This window comes from Vigna unguiculata, chromosome 5 (genome assembly GCF_037176805.1).
Source record: "Vigna unguiculata cultivar grain cowpea cultivar isolate G323 ecotype 2 chromosome 5, ASM3717680v1, whole genome shotgun sequence".
Taxonomy (NCBI): domain Eukaryota; kingdom Viridiplantae; phylum Streptophyta; class Magnoliopsida; order Fabales; family Fabaceae; genus Vigna; species Vigna unguiculata.
The window spans coordinates 51,325,108-51,341,118 of record NC_140796.1 but is presented as its reverse complement, the minus strand read 5'-3'; the positions used below and the strand labels follow the sequence as shown (position 1 = coordinate 51,341,118).

General features: G+C 31.3%; 1 protein-coding gene and 1 pseudogene across 1 annotated transcript; one reads left to right on the top strand and one right to left on the bottom strand.

The window, feature by feature from the left end:
* Nucleotides 1-1,735: 1,735 nt before the first annotated feature.
* LOC114183648 (fasciclin-like arabinogalactan protein 11 pseudogene) lies at nt 1,736-2,805 on the bottom strand (annotated as a pseudogene).
* A 7,061-nt stretch (nt 2,806-9,866) lies between these two features.
* Nucleotides 9,867-15,996, top strand: LOC114185367 (beta-galactosidase 8-like). Its single transcript, XM_028073053.2, has 19 exons — nt 9,867-10,324; nt 10,399-10,494; nt 10,647-10,759; nt 10,835-10,901; nt 10,974-11,066; nt 11,319-11,462; nt 11,605-11,693; nt 11,868-11,973; nt 12,067-12,154; nt 12,380-12,498; nt 12,765-12,926; nt 13,143-13,345; nt 13,436-13,530; nt 13,796-13,905; nt 14,082-14,195; nt 14,493-14,594; nt 14,779-14,990; nt 15,081-15,417; nt 15,501-15,996. Exons 1-19 carry the CDS (start codon nt 10,160-10,162, stop codon nt 15,606-15,608), a joined length of 2,523 nt encoding a protein of 840 aa, XP_027928854.1. The 5' UTR covers nt 9,867-10,159; the 3' UTR covers nt 15,609-15,996.
* The last annotated feature ends 15 nt before the right edge of the window (nt 15,997-16,011 follow it).

The window sequence follows — 16,011 nt, the reverse complement described above, 5'->3', positions numbered from 1 at the left end:
AGCAGTGGAGCCCTCATACAGCTTGGTAACAAATAAGTGTTCTATGTAGGCACACAAATAATTTGAGAAGATGGGCCATTACAATGAAATGGAGATACAGTTTGATAAAATACATAAAATTCAATGATTCATACATTTAGGACACAACACATATTTTGTTTTTTCAATTAGATAGATGAGAATATGTTTGCTTAATAAATATTTTTAATTAAATTTTAAGTTCATATGATAAATTTAATTATTTTTTATTTAATTTTTGTTATTTTATCAAATACCTAATATTTTTGTACTTTTCTATTGTTTAATTTTTTTTGTTATAGAAATAATGTGACTTTTCTTTTTGCATTATCATCTTACTTATTTTTTAATTAAATTGTTAAATAAAAGGGATATTATATTTAATATAAAATAATAAGTTAATGGAAAATAACAATATGCTATCGAAAACATACCAAATAACATATTCTTTTATTAATGTAGATGATGACATACAAGAAAATTTAATAATCTCATTATTTAATATATTTTTAATACAAATTAATGGAAAATTAATGAGATTAAAATTAGATATACTTAATTAAAAAATAAATAAAAAAATTAAGTATTCAATAGACTAAAAAAATTAATAAAGATTTAATCGAAAATACCTAAATTTAGTAAGACTTAAGTCTTTAATAATATTCTTTTATTATCTAAAAACGGTTATGTTTTTATTTTTTAAAAATACTTAAAGGACATTTGAAATAAGCATAGCAGTATCTTTTCCCCTCTGTTGATTACTTTCTATATTTAAGAAACAGTTTAAGATTTTATGGTCATGATAGGATTGATGATTTAGATAAGGAAAATTAATTTTAACAAAATTTTATGGACAATTTTTTTAAAATACGTATGTAACAATACATTAATAAAGAAAGGTTTGATATGATTTGGAAAAAAGAAAAAAAAATTAATATATGTTAAAAAATAAACTTTGTCAAATTTTATGAAAAAAAAAATTATTAAAATATTATATTCTATTGGATAAATACGGTAAAAAAACAGTTTAATTTCGTTGCGACTTTTAGTGAATGTTGAATATATTTTAATTCATTCACCAACATTAAGTTTACCACTTCAATTACGAGATTGAATCTAATCATGTTTAAGTCAAACATCCTATATATACACTTATACAAATAATTCGTAATTGGAAAAAGGAAGAAGACACGTTCAAAACATAAATTACAACTTATAAAAAACAGAGAATATTTTCTCAAACTAAAAAGGAACTTAAATAGCCAAACTTGTTATCACTGTACTATCTTAGAAAACTTGTCAACATTATTCTCCTATCCAACAAAAATTGATTATGGAAAGAAATATATTTTAACTATTAAATTTTAATAATTTTTTTTTATAACATGAGGTGTTATATTCTAAATGATTTTGAAATATTGAGAATAAAAAAAATAAAAAGTTAGGAAACCATTTAAAAAATACCACTTAATGTTGTAAGAAAAAGTTATAAAAATTTAGTAGTTAAAATATTATTTTGCTTGTGTAAATATTCCAACCCAACGATACGATGTTTATCAGAAAGAGTTAGTTTTTCTGAAAAGTGGAAAACACAAATGGTTCTGGTTTTTAGCGAGACAGACACACTTGGTGCTTAAGCATTTGAACATGATTACTTGTTGGCATCTTCCAAGACTACACAAAAATTTCGATGTACGTAACATGAGACACGAACGAGTAAAAAGAGAAAGAAATACCTTCAAAATCGAATACATATTTCACCAGGACCGAATACAAAAACAAAAATGAAAAAGAAGAAAATCATCGAAAAGTGCTACAAAAAGTTCACGATTCCCCATGAATCCAACCAATCACAAAAAAGCAGGTGGAAATGAACAAAAAGCACAACAACATTGGACCCAAGTAACGTGGTTCATGAAGGTGTCACGGTCACAACGAGAATACTCCAGCTGCAACTGCAACTGCAAGAGACACCCACATTTTGAGTTTGAAACTGATAGCAGAAGAGTGGGTATCAGCAGAAGCAGGACCATCTGCAGAAGAAGTCTTAGCAGAAGAAGCCTTAGCCTTTGCAGGTGCAGGAGCAGGTGGTGGAGGCTTGGGAACGAAGAAGTCCCTGGGAAGAAGAACCTTGTCGACTTGATAAATCGCAAGCTGGTGATCAGAGTAGACACTGCCACCAACAGTGGCGTTAACAACACCCGTTGTCAAGTTCACTTGGTTCCCGGAGCTGGTGATGTTCAAGGCCAACCTATCAGGGTCATCACCGGCCTGTGTTCTGACGGGGTTGCTCAGAGTGTCGAAGTTTGAGATGGAAACAAAAGTGGGAAGCACGTGGAATTGGATGAGCTCGTTCTTCTGCTGGTCGTTGAGGGAGTTGAGGAAGCCAGGTTTGAGGCTTTGGAAGGAGTTGTCGTTGGGTGCAAACAGTGTTAAACCGTTGTTTGAGTTGAGGAGTTGGGCGTTGATCTGGGTTGAGACCTGCGTTGTGGTGAGAAGACGGATTAGAGTGGTGAAGCCTCCTGCTTTTTTGAGGATTCTGATGATGTCTGTCGGGGATGAGGATGGTGCTGGTGCTGGGGTTTGAGCTGAAACGGTGGTGGTGTAGCAGAGAAGCGTTAGGAGAAGTGAGAGAGAGAGGAGAGGGTGTTTCTTCTTCATCTTCGTGATCATCATCGTGATCATCACCATGTTTTGTGTTATGAGAATCAGTGAGTGAGTGAGTGAGTGTGTGAGTGAATGGAAGAGTGGAATTTATTGAGGTGTTCATGAGGATGAGGTTGAAATTAGGTGGAATGTTTGGTTAGCATTTAGCAAAGCTTTGGTGTTAGATTATGAACATTATTGAAAGGTGGTGTGTGTGTGTCAATGGAGAGGGATTTTGCTTGGAAATGCAGGAAAAACAGTGGAATCTCAAGTGGGGTGTGGGGGCAAAAAAAGATGGCCATGATTGCTTTGCGTTCGCTTGTAAGTTGGAAATTGTTCTGAAATAGGTAAGAGAATCAAAGTGTTTGTTTTGCTGATATCTTAAGGAACAAGTCCCTAATTTATTTCTTTATTTTTCCGATTTGAGGAAGTTTTACTATCGTTGGAACTTTCTCATCTTATCGATAAATTTTGTAAGGTTGAATTAGTTTAAAATTCACTTTTTAACAATGATGAATTCATCAGGTGGAGAGAGTTGGATGAATCTTACATGGACGGTAACATGTAACCTATGATGCATTGCTACTTGGTCGGTGTTGAATGCCTGTGGGTCATTGCGCTATTTGCTTTAGTTCATAGAATTTTCTCATTGTCCTATGCATATATACAAAGAAGGAAGTGGTAGTTATTTTACCCGTTCTCTCTGCAACTTTTTCTTTTGTTTGCATCATATGATCTAGTATAGATACTTTGACATCATGGCCATCAGCCCCTAAAACAATGAGACAAAGTTTAATGAGGTTTGAAAGGTTGACAACTTAGTTATGTTAAAATTAGCAACTGCTGTTTGCTTTGATATATACCTAAAACTAACACCACAAGCACTCATTTTGACCTGATCTTCACCGTTCAAGTAAGGAAATTTAAGTCGCTATAGTGGTTATTTGATTAAGATACTGATATAAATAAAAGTAATTATAACTGGTTTAAAGTTACATCTTTAATCATTTATAAAATATAATTATCTTGGTCAGACGTCAGCGAACTATGCTTTAAAGGCTTGATTTGAGTTGACACCAATTTGAATCTTATGTTCTTAAAGAACAATAGTGAAGAGAGAGAAATAATGTATCAGGTAATCGAGCACTTTTCATTATGAATGATTTATGAGATAGAAATAATGTATCTCTGCACAGCGAATCATATCTCATTATATAGGAACAGGAAATGATCTGAATCCCACTCTTCAGCTGCACTCCATTTTAATCGGAAAAGGGGATTCACATAAAATTAGATTCAGTAACAAGCTTCTCCTGGTTTGGATTAAAAATGTAAGTGGGTTTTAAGAATAGGTATTATCAGAACCAATTTGATGACTAATTCAGATAATTAAGGTTTCAAAATTTGGTTGGAATAGGTAATCAAAGTCTAAACAGTTGCTGAAGCTGCCCCAATAAGAATGTTGCGGCCATAGCAATGTAAATGAATATTTTACAAAGCAGAGAACCGTTATTTTTTTTTTTTTCCTTTTTGAGGAATCAAACCAGAAAACATAAGTTTTAACAAACAGAGTTTTGTCATGTGACATGTCTGCTTCACTTGCTTAATGCTTACACCATGAATTACTTAAAAGAAAGAAAGTATTCGATCAACTTCAATTGGTGGAAAAAAGTGTGGTCCCAGACAATTACATAAAAAATTGAACTTCTCTTAGATGTTTCTATATTAAATAAAATGATCTGAAACTAAAATGAGCTTGTTGTGGTTATTTTATAGCCAACAAAATTTGTTATGCTTTTTGTGTCTTTCTTTCTTTACTTCATATCCATAATCATTTATAGTCTTTCTTTCTTTATGGTAAAACTTCACATTTATTATTGTTCTCATCTTTCATTCTTGATCGGATAACTCATAATACACGAAATTTAATAATAACTATAATATATATTACTTTGTAAATGTTGAGAAGGGAAAATTTGAAGAGAAAATGAAAACTTGTACGGTGAAAGAGGAGTAATTAAAATTAAAACACTAAGGAGAAAAGAAAAAAAAAATACATTTTTCAAGTTTACCTTATAAACTAAGAATTTACATCATTGAATAATTAAAATTGATACTCAAACATTTTTACTAAATAATAAAATCAACAACAAATAAAAATTTAAAACAAAAAGGATCAAATATATGTTTTAAAAAAATTAATTTGATAAAATTAATGTTTACATAAGAAAAAAAATTATAATTGAAATTATAATGGAAGAATAAATTAAAGATCTAAGTAAACTTGATAAATAATGAATAAGTTAAACAATTTGTAAAGATGATTGGTAGTTGTGTAACAAAGGAGAATTCTTCAAATAAAACAAAAGAAAAATAAAAGCAAAAAGAACATTAAAAATGAGTTATTTAAGAGGAGCAATATAGATATCCATCTTTTTCCATGTTTAATTTAAGAAATCAAATATTATTCGAAAATAAGAAAAATGAAAGAAGAAAAAAATGACAACTATTGTTGGCTGGTACACACTTGCTTCTTTAATGAAGTGACATTTAAGTCAATGAAATGCATTTTAAAATTCATACTTTTATGTTAGTTTGTTTCATATCCAAGCTACTTTTTTTAAATGCCAGTTTAAAATTTTATGAATAATCATACAGTATAATAAAATTTTATTTTGATAAAATGTTTATAACATGAAACTAATTAAAAATAAGATAAATGTAAGAATATAAATAAATAATTAATGTTATTTTAAACTTTAAAAATAACAGTCAAATACAAAATATTTATCAGGAGACGGAAATGAAGGAATACAAGAATGGAAGTATTCAAAATTGGTACGAGAACGAGAGAGACATTATATCTCTTTTTTATCTTATTTTATTATTTTAATTTCTTAAATTTTAAATATTTTTGTTATAGCTTAAAACTTTGTCAAGAAAAAAAAGAAAAAAAACTATGTTAATAGCTTTTTGAACTACGTAAAATTGAATATCATTGATTTTTGTCCCTACTGCATTTGGTAATTATCCAAATTTCCATCAGAGTTGTTATTTGTCATGTAAATCCATCCATGTATATTAAAATTGCAGTGATGTATGCATCAAATTAAAATTAGGTTAAAATACTTTTCTTTTCTAATTTTCGTCATTAAATAAGTCATAATTTTGATTTTGTGTTTAAATAAGTTTCAATTTTCATCAATCTTAATTGTGTCTTTTTTGTTAACACCGTTTAAATCATTAACGAGCATGAACAATTATAGTCACGTGTCACTTCGTGGTTTTTTTAGATTTTTTTTATTTTTTTTAAAATGTCCACGTGTCAATCCAGTAGTGTGCCATGTGTCAAATTTAATGTTTTATATTTAATTTGGTTTCTATATTTGTTATTTTTGTTCAATTTAGTCTCAATTTTGTTTAAAATTGATCAATTTTGTCTCTTTTGAAGATGTGACCAAATTTAATTTTTATATCAAAGTTATAATGATATGAATTTTAATATATTATATAAAAATATTTAATAAAACTGGTGAATTTTAATATAAAAATTAAATAAAAATAACAAATATAAGCACCAAATTATATATAGAACATTGACTTTGACACGTGACACGCTGTTGGGTTGACACGTGGACATTTAAAAAAAATAAAATATTTAAAGAAAAATTTAAAAAATTCAAAAAAATCACGAAGTGACACATGACAGTCACTGTTCACGGCCGTTAATGATTTAAACAATGTTATAAAAAAATGACCCAATTGAACAAAATTAATGAAAATTGAGACTTATTTGAACACAAAATCAAAATTCATACTTATTTGACAAAACTTGACGAAAATTAGTACAAAAAAGATATCTTAACCTTAAAATTAAAGTCGTGCATTTTAAAAAGTATTTTGAAGTAATTAAAAATATATTGTAATTTTAGATCTTATGTACGAACGTTGTAATTTGGAAATTTTTAAAAATAAAAAATGTATATAGTACAAGATCTGATAGAATTTAATGGATTTATAAGGTTGAAAGGAACTCCAAAGTTTTGTTTACAAAACTTTAAAACCACAGTTTTTGAAGATTAGTGAACAATTTTAAATGCAATTGTGAAACTATTGGATACAAAATTAAAAAATCTCGAAGAACTTATCTGTTAAAAAATAAGATTTTCAATAAAAAGATTCTAAAAGATATTTCTAGTTTTGATATAAACTGAACCTCAGTGTGAAATCAAGAGATTTAAGTCTTCTTAATATGAATATATCGGAATTGCAGAAAATTTAGTGCTGAATACGATGTGAGAAGCGATTGTGAAGGAGAAGTTGTTTTTTTAATTGTGTGGCTTTGATTTCATGGTCCCACGATCTCGTTTTTTTTTTTTTTAATTTAATTAGGTGATAAAGTATGAACCCTAATAATAAAAATATTTGAATGGTGGGTGTGCTGCTTAAGAAATACTCATCCATGGGTTCTTGCAAATTAATCTCTTTCATACTCAGATCATAAATTCAAGATATTCAGAAAAAAAAAAAAAAAAAGATAAGGAAGAGATCATTGTCATTTAGGTGTGGTAGTAGATGAATGAAATTGAAGTAAGTGATCAACCCTGCTAGTATGATTTTTTTATTCTGAAATTTTAAATTCCACTCAGAATGTAAAATTTTGAATATCTTTATTTTACTTTTACCTTTATTTGAAATATTAAATCTTTTTAATATACATGTATATACCAAAGTAGTTAGTGTTTACTTTTAAATCTTAATACTGAGTTAATTTATTCTAATACAAAATAAGTAGTGTGCTTACTTTTAATTTTACATAAATTTTATTCCATTTATAAATAATAAAAGTTGATTTAGAGTTGATCAAAATAATAGAAAAGAACGTAAATATTTTTAAATATTTTTAAGTTTGCATTTTGATATTAAGAATTTGATGCAAACTTAATTGGAATATAGATTTATAACTTTTTAAAAACCATATTATTACAAAATGGAATGGAATAATATGAATATTGAAAATTTGTAGAGATTGTGAAAATATGAGAGATATAAGATATATCAAAGATATAAAATATATGTTATTGGGAGAAATTTATTATTTTATTTTATTTATTTATTTTTTATTAATATATATATATATATATATATGAAAATATAATAGAATATAAAATTATAAAATCATATCATTTTATATTATTTTTTTAAAATAAAATCACAAAATTATTAATCTAATAATTTTCTGTTTTCAATTGCGAATTTAAAAAATTTGCAGAGCTAAGCAAATAAAACAATATTTGAGGTTGTTTTGAGAAACTAAAAGACCAACGTATAAATATTGTTGTAAAGTTTTGTTCGGTGAAATTTGTTGTCTCAGTTAGAATTTCTTTTATTGAGATAAATCGATAAGATTATAGAGAAGAGAATTGATAGAACTTCTAATATAAAATCTCAAAGTTTAATGTTTGTGAATTTTATTTTATTTTTTATATAGTAATCAACTTTTTAATTTTTATTAATACGAGATTTTTAACTTATATTTAAATTCATAAAAGATAACGTAAAATTGTCATGAATTTTTGTTGTGTTTTGCTTTCATATATGAAATATCTGGTTTTGTTCCATAAAGTCTTGAGTGGAGGGTACGTAGTAGACAAATATACAACCATGTTTTCTTTTTCCTTCCAACAACATGATGTCATGGTGGGTACCATTTTGGATGTTTAGTTCAATTCCAATAATCAATTAAATGGTTAAGAAACTTTGACTTATCATTTTTTGATAGTGATTTCATGCATGAGTTGTGCATATTTTTTTCTTTTATAAATCGTTCGTCTTTATATTTTTACAATTATTCATATATATACTATTTAGTATAACTTTCTGGGTTTTATGTTTAATTTATATGATTATAGAAAAAAAAGGTGATTAATTATACTCTTTTTTACTAACACATCTAACATATAATTTGGTGAAGAAAAAAAGTTATAAGAACAAAGATAAATATGAGTAACAAAAAAGCAAATCAAATAAGGATATTAATATACTAAGAGTGGCTAAGTAATTCTTTATTTTGGCTTAACCTAATTTTAAGGAAAAAAACATGAAAACATGAAAGAAATAAAGCTATTCATGTCAATATGATTTCTTGCTCAAAAATTTCCTTCCTCAGTCAACTATTTCTCTTGTTTAGTCAATTATCGACTAGAGAATGAGAATAATAAGTGTAGACTCTCGTCTAATGAATTTTATTGATAAAAAACATGAATAAGTGTTTGAAGATTTTACTTTTATAATAAGTATTATGATTTGGTTGTGTGAAATAAAACAAAAAATATTGTTACTAAATAAAAGAAACAATTTTTGTATAAAATGCGATTAATAAGTTTTATAGTCAATCGGGTCATTATTGAATAAAAGTTGCATCTTTCTCTTACCAGTCTAATTAATTAGATCATGTTACCCTACTTATTGTAAGAGTGATTATATATTTTTTTATACTAACTATTTCTAACATAGTTGTGTTTTATTATTTCCCTGTTGGTTGGTTACAAGAGAACATAAAAGGAAATAAAAGGTGAAAAATAATTAGTTTTTATTTTAAGCTGTGGTTTTTGGCAGAGACTCAATGTTAGAGACTATTTTTGATTGAGGAAAGTAAAGTTAACATAAGACAAACAAAACGCTGCTTCATGCAATGCAACTGAATCCAAAAAAATACCGTAAAAGGAACAAAAAACTTGGGTGAATAAATATGGTCTGAAACAGGTTGGTCATTCCTCGTTACAGCTGCTATACCTGTGTTTGTGTCTCTCTTACCTAAACCATACTTAGATTTTGTCACAAATCTTAACTTAAGCAATTTGTAATGTATAACATATACCTCTTATTATTGTCCTGAGTCATGAAATTCACCATTTACGGTTTCCTCCTTCTCCACCATATCCTACTTTTTCCTTTTTAACTACCATTTTTGACCGCCATTGCTATAAAATGCGTCATTGGTAAGACCCCAATCCCTATGCTTCACCCTTCTTCACCATTGACTCGCCGACAGACCAAAACGACAATCTCACCGACAACCATTTGTTCTTTGTTGACACACAAATCTGACACATGGAGTGTCCTTTTCTCAAGCAGAATAAATAACAAATAACAAATAAATCATTAATCTACATATATAGCTTCTTGTTAGCTCAACTCTTCACTCTACTTCTTCTCCCATTTGATTCCCTTCCCTCTCTCCAAGTTTTATTACCTCTTTCAGTTCAACCACTTTTACTTCCCATTTATATCTCTCTCCGAAAAGCAGCATTTGCATTTCACACGCATGTGAGGCCCGGCACAAGTAACAAATCAAGCAAAGCAAGATCGCTTTGCATTGTGTTAACAAACAAGGCAACCCCATTATTTGTTGCCATTTTGGTTTCAATAAAGCCTCCTCCTTTCCTTCTGGGTTTTCTCCTTTCTCTCCGTTCAAAAATCTACAAGACAAAACATGAGAGCGACGCATGTTGTGTTGGCTCTGTTTTGGTTTCTCAGTATTCACACTCCGGGGTTGTTCTGTGCCAATGTGCAGTATGATCACAGAGCATTAGTTATCGATGGCAAACGCAGGGTCTTGATCTCCGGTTCCATTCATTACCCTCGTAGTACTCCAGAGGTTTTTTTCTTTCCCTCTCTCTCTCTCTCTCTGACTTCTGCGTGGTTTTTGAACTTAGAAGGGAAATGTTGCAGATGTGGCCAGACCTTATTCAAAAATCCAAAGATGGAGGATTGGATATGATAGAGACTTATGTTTTTTGGAACATACACGAACCGGTTCGAGGACAGGTTATGATTGTTCGCTTTCCATTTTGTATTTATTGTAATTTTGCATTCTCCTACGGCTTCCAGTATCAGCATTGCATTTATTGAAGCATGAAATGTTGAGCAGATTCTTTGTGTGGTTTTGGATGAAAAGACTAATAAGAAAAAATTGGCAGTATGATTTTGATGGGAGGAAGGACTTGGTGAAATTTGTGAAGACAGTGGCAGCGGCAGGTCTCTATGTGCATCTCCGCATTGGTCCATACGTTTGTGCTGAATGGAACTATGGGTAAAGTTTGTTCCTTTTTGTGTTCTATTTTCTGGGGGTGTTCATGTCTAATTGGGGGATTTCATTTTTCAACAGTGGTTTCCCTGTTTGGTTGCACTTCATTCCTGGAATCAAGTTCCGAACTGATAATGAACCCTTCAAGGTAACTCTCCTCCTTCTGTTCTGTGGTGCTGTCCTTGGATTCGAGTTTACTCATCAACAACTTTGTATTCAGGCAGAAATGAAGCGGTTCACTGCCAAAATTGTGGATATGATGAAGCAAGAGAAGCTATATGCGTCACAGGGAGGACCTATTATTTTATCTCAGGTTTTTCTTCTTTTAATCTAACAAGAATTTAATCATAATTGGATTGATTGTTATAATAACTATCTTTTATGTCATACCTAACACTTTCTAATCAAGGGCAAAAATCTTTACATTGGTGGTGCATACAAATTAGTCTCATTTAATGAAAACACCTTTTTGTTTAAAAGGAATTACTAACATCCAGATTTTGAGGTATGGCTGTAAATTACCATAGTTTGTCAATATGATAATATTAGTACTTTCAATTGCCAGATTGAAAATGAGTATGGAAACATTGATTCTTCCTACGGTGCTGCTGGCAAATCCTACATCAAGTGGGCAGCAACTATGGCTACATCTCTTGATACAGGGGTTCCATGGGTCATGTGTCAACAAGCTGATGCTCCTGATCCAATTGTAAGTTTTCTCCTGTTTCTTTTTCAACATCAAGGGTTGGTGGTTTATGTTTTACTAGATTGTTTGTCTTCCTTGAAGGAGAAAGCAGGTTGTTCTTCTGTCTACATTCTTTTTACTTTATTGATACTGTAACAACCCGCAGATTAATACATGCAATGGATTTTACTGCGATCAATTTACACCAAACTCTAACACAAAACCAAAAATGTGGACTGAGAATTGGAGTGGATGGTTAGCATCTTTTTCTATTTGAATCAGTTAGTTATTTCAATGACCTTGAAATGTCATCTGATTAGTTTTTGTATCTCATATTAGAGTCTATTTTTTTCTTTATTTTCCTCTATCTTTTGAACTTTTTTGGAATAAGGCTTTGTTTCTGTTGTTTTAAATTCTTTGGAACGGTAGGTTTCTTTCATTTGGTGGTGCTGTCCCTTTCAGACCTGTGGAAGATCTTGCATTTGCTGTGGCACGCTTTTTTCAGCGAGGAGGAACATTTCAAAATTACTATATGGTAATGCAACCTTAAATGTGGTGTCTGCATTTCATTTGATATGATACTTCCAGAAAGAATATGATACAGTTAATATTGCTTGCTTTGAAACAGTACCATGGAGGGACCAACTTTGACCGAACTTCTGGTGGACCTTTCATTGCTACAAGTTATGATTATGATGCACCTATTGATGAGTATGGTATGCCCTCACTCTTCCTTCACATTGCATTTATTTTGTTGATATTGCAGACATCACAATCGTGCTACTAACTGTCAGTTGAGGGAAGCTTAGCTTCCATATGCATTGATGAAGTTGGATGAACAATATTGTATGATGTACAATTTATTAATTATTTATGTAAGACAAATTACAGTCGACAAATTTGTGTGGGATTTTAAAAAATATCTCTACCATATGCTTCAGGAATTGTTAGACAGCCTAAATGGGGTCACCTTAAAGATGTTCATAAGGCCATAAAGCTTTGTGAAGAAGCATTGATAGCTACTGATCCATCAATTGTATCCCTTGGTCCAAACCTTGAGGTATGAGTGGTTTATGTTCAAAATTTTGGTCCATTATATATAAATTTTTTGTAAGTTTCTTTCCCTTGAAATGCCCCGTGATAGTGAAATGCTAACTTAATTTTGAATTGGTACACTGACACATTGTCACAGGTTACACTGGTTACCTCCTTTTGCAATAATGCCATTGCATACTGATGCTTATTTTTTTTGTTCTGCATTACCACGTATATACTTTATGAAAAAATTGTCTCTCCATAATGTATTTTTTACTATCTAAACCACAGGCTGCAGTTTACAAGACAGGATCTGTATGCTCAGCCTTCCTTGCTAATGTAGGCACCACATCTGATGCAACCGTAAATTTCAGTGGCAACTCATATCACTTGCCTGCATGGTCTGTGAGCATCTTACCAGACTGCAAGAATGTAGTGCTTAACACTGCAAAGGTTAATCTCATCAACTTCTTTTTCATTTTAACGTGTCTTCACTAATTAGTGGCTCCAAAACATTAAATGTGTTGTTGGTTGATTTTCCCAATCTAATAAATAGTTTAATTGGCTGGAGTTAATATGAAAGTGTAATGAATATAGTAAAAAAAAAATTGTTTTTGGCTAGTCCAAAAAGCAAGTAGCATATACTTAAAATCACATTTTTCATGGCAGATTAATTCTGCTTCTTCAGTTTCAAGCTTCACAAAAGAATCTTCAAAAGAAGATGCTGGTTCTTCAGAAACTTCTAGTGCAGGATGGAGTTGGATAAGTGAACCAGTGGGTATTTCAAAGGCCGATCCATTCTCACAAACTGGATTATTGGAGCAAATAAATACAACAGCTGATAAAAGTGATTACTTGTGGTACTCATTAAGGTAGATATTAGGCCTACATGTTGAAAGACTTTTCCTCTGACCTATAGTTCTCTCTACCATGTTAACACTGTTCTTTGTTCTTTCTTAAAGCATTGATCATAACTATGGTGCTAGTTCTCAAACTTCCCTTCATATTGAGTCACTTGGTCATGGTCTTCATGCTTTCATCAATGGGAAGCTTGCAGGTAAATAATAGTAAAACAATTAGAACTGATTATATATCGGGGTAACTATGTATCTACAACTCTTTCTTCCTGAATGTTCTTATGTTATTGTTTTATATAATTGAGATTCATATTTAATTGCTGGTTATGTTGACCTTGGTATCATTTTAAGGACTGCAGGCTCGTTGTTGCTCTTTCCTGAAATGTTCAGAGTTTACTCTTTCAATTAAGTTCTTCTTGAATTAATTAATTTTAATTATCTGCCATATTATTGAAAACTACTCAGGGAGTCAAGCAGGCAACAGTGGCAAAGCCAAGTTCACTGTGGACATCCCTGTCACCCTAGTGGCTGGAAAGAACACAATTGATCTCTTGAGTTTAACTGTGGGACTTCAGGTTAAATTTTCCACACCATACTGCATATACAAATTTACAAGATATGAAATTATTTTTTTATAGTATGCAATTATGCATTGGCTTGTTAGTTTCTGTTCCACATTATCTTACTTGCTCGTCCAGTGATTTATATCATTGATCACTAACATCGATTAATTAAACCTTACACACAACAGAACTATGGAGCATTTTTTGACTTAACAGGAGCAGGTATCACTGGTCCAGTGATACTGAAAGGTTTGGCAAATGCCAGTGCACTTGATCTCTCCTCCCAGAAGTGGACATATCAAGTCAGTTTTCTCCTTTGGTTAAACTCCATTCTTTCTCCTTTGTACATAACTTAAACAAGTAAACATTGGTGAGATTCATGTATTACTTAAATCTATCCATAAAGTGTACTTGTATGTTACAGTCATTTTCTCTGTTCCCGCCAATGAATTTCATAGATCAATAAGTTCATGACAGAAGAAGAATAGTGCTATTTTTTTAGTTCAAGAGACTAGAAGATATAAAACTGAGGTCAACTGGATTCCATATTTTTGTTTTGGTTAAAATCATAGAATGCAGTCTTAATTTTTTTGATGCAGGTTGGACTTAAAGGTGAAGACTTAGGCCTGTCTAGTGGAAGTTCTGGACAGTGGAATTCGCAGTCTACCTTCCCTAAGAACCAACCTTTGACTTGGTACAAGGTAATCTGATTTTCATTTCCTTGTTTTACTGGTTACGAATAAGGGAATTTAGAATTATTACAACTCCCATATCTTCATATAGTTTTACCAGCAATGTCTATCTTCAACTTGCATTAGCATACAATAATTAAAATGTTGGGAACACTACTTCTGCTACTAACTAATGTAGTTCATGTTGGATTAGACAACCTTTGCTGCTCCATCCGGCACAAGTCCAGTTGCAATTGACTTCACTGGAATGAGGAAAGGTGAGGCTTGGGTGAATGGACAAAGCATTGGCCGATACTGGCCTATATTTGTAGCTTCAGATGCTGGTTGCACAGAATCTTGCAATTACAGAGGACCTTACAGTGCATCCAAATGCCGCAGGAATTGTGGAAAACCATCACAGACACTGTGAGTGTTGGATACCATAAAAGAGTGAAGTTGAAAAATGAAAATAATCTTTGGTTGATGATATCACTGAGGCACTCACCAATCCTGCAGGTATCATGTACCACGATCGTGGTTGAAACCAAGTGGCAACACCCTTGTTTTGCTTGAGGAAAAGGGAGGTGATCCAACACAAATATCTTTTGTCACAAAACAGATAGAAAGTTTGTGTGCACATGTATCTGATTCTCATCCACCACCAGTAGAATTGTGGAACTCGTACACAGAATCAGGAAGAGAAGTAGGTCCTGTGCTATCACTCACATGCCCTCAGCAGAATCAGGTCATCTCTTCCATTAAATTTGCAAGCTACGGAACCCCCCTTGGAACTTGTGGGAACTTCTACCATGGACGCTGCAGCAGCAGCAAGACTTTGTCTATTGTGCAGAAGGTGTTATTTAGCTTCCTCTTCCTCTTGTGACATTGATGTTTTTTGCTTTGGTTTAGACTGACTCATCAAATGATTTTAAACAGGCCTGCATTGGATCAAGAAATTGTAGTGTTGGAGTGTCAACTGATACATTTGGAGATCCTTGTAGAGGAGTTGCAAAGAGTTTAGCTGTTGAAGCTTCTTGTGCATAGACAGAGAATGTTTTGCTACAAGAACAATCCTCAATTGTCTCAAGATGATTCCTACTAATACGTCACGGTAGATTTGCAATCTTGGAACATCCATGAAAAATTGTCAACTGTATAACAGTCTAGTCTCAAGTCAAGTGCAATAAAAGAAAAAAGTCTTGGCTGATGCAAGATACGCCACAAATGGCATTTTTATTTATGCTTTTACTGAAAAAGATGACTGATTTGTCAACTTGCAAGACAAGTTGTTCTCATGATTGGTGTGAGGAAAGTGAACAGTAAAATGTTGAAACTTAGGAATATAGACTTTTCTTCATGAGACAAGTTGGATTGACGTAATCTATGGTAAAAAATTTACTGAAATGTAAAAGGATGTGTTGAGCATTTGAAATTCACGAGTTTGATG

Coding starts and splice junctions, on each gene's coding strand:
- LOC114185367 (XM_028073053.2), top strand. CDS start 10,160: ATGAGAGCGACGCATGTTGTGTTGGCTCTGTTTTGGTTTCTCAGTATT. Junction 10,325..10,398: donor ACCCTCGTAGTACTCCAGAG/GTTTTTTTCTTT, acceptor GAAATGTTGCAG/ATGTGGCCAGACCTTATTCA. Junction 12,155..12,379: donor TGCACCTATTGATGAGTATG/GTATGCCCTCAC, acceptor CATATGCTTCAG/GAATTGTTAGACAGCCTAAA.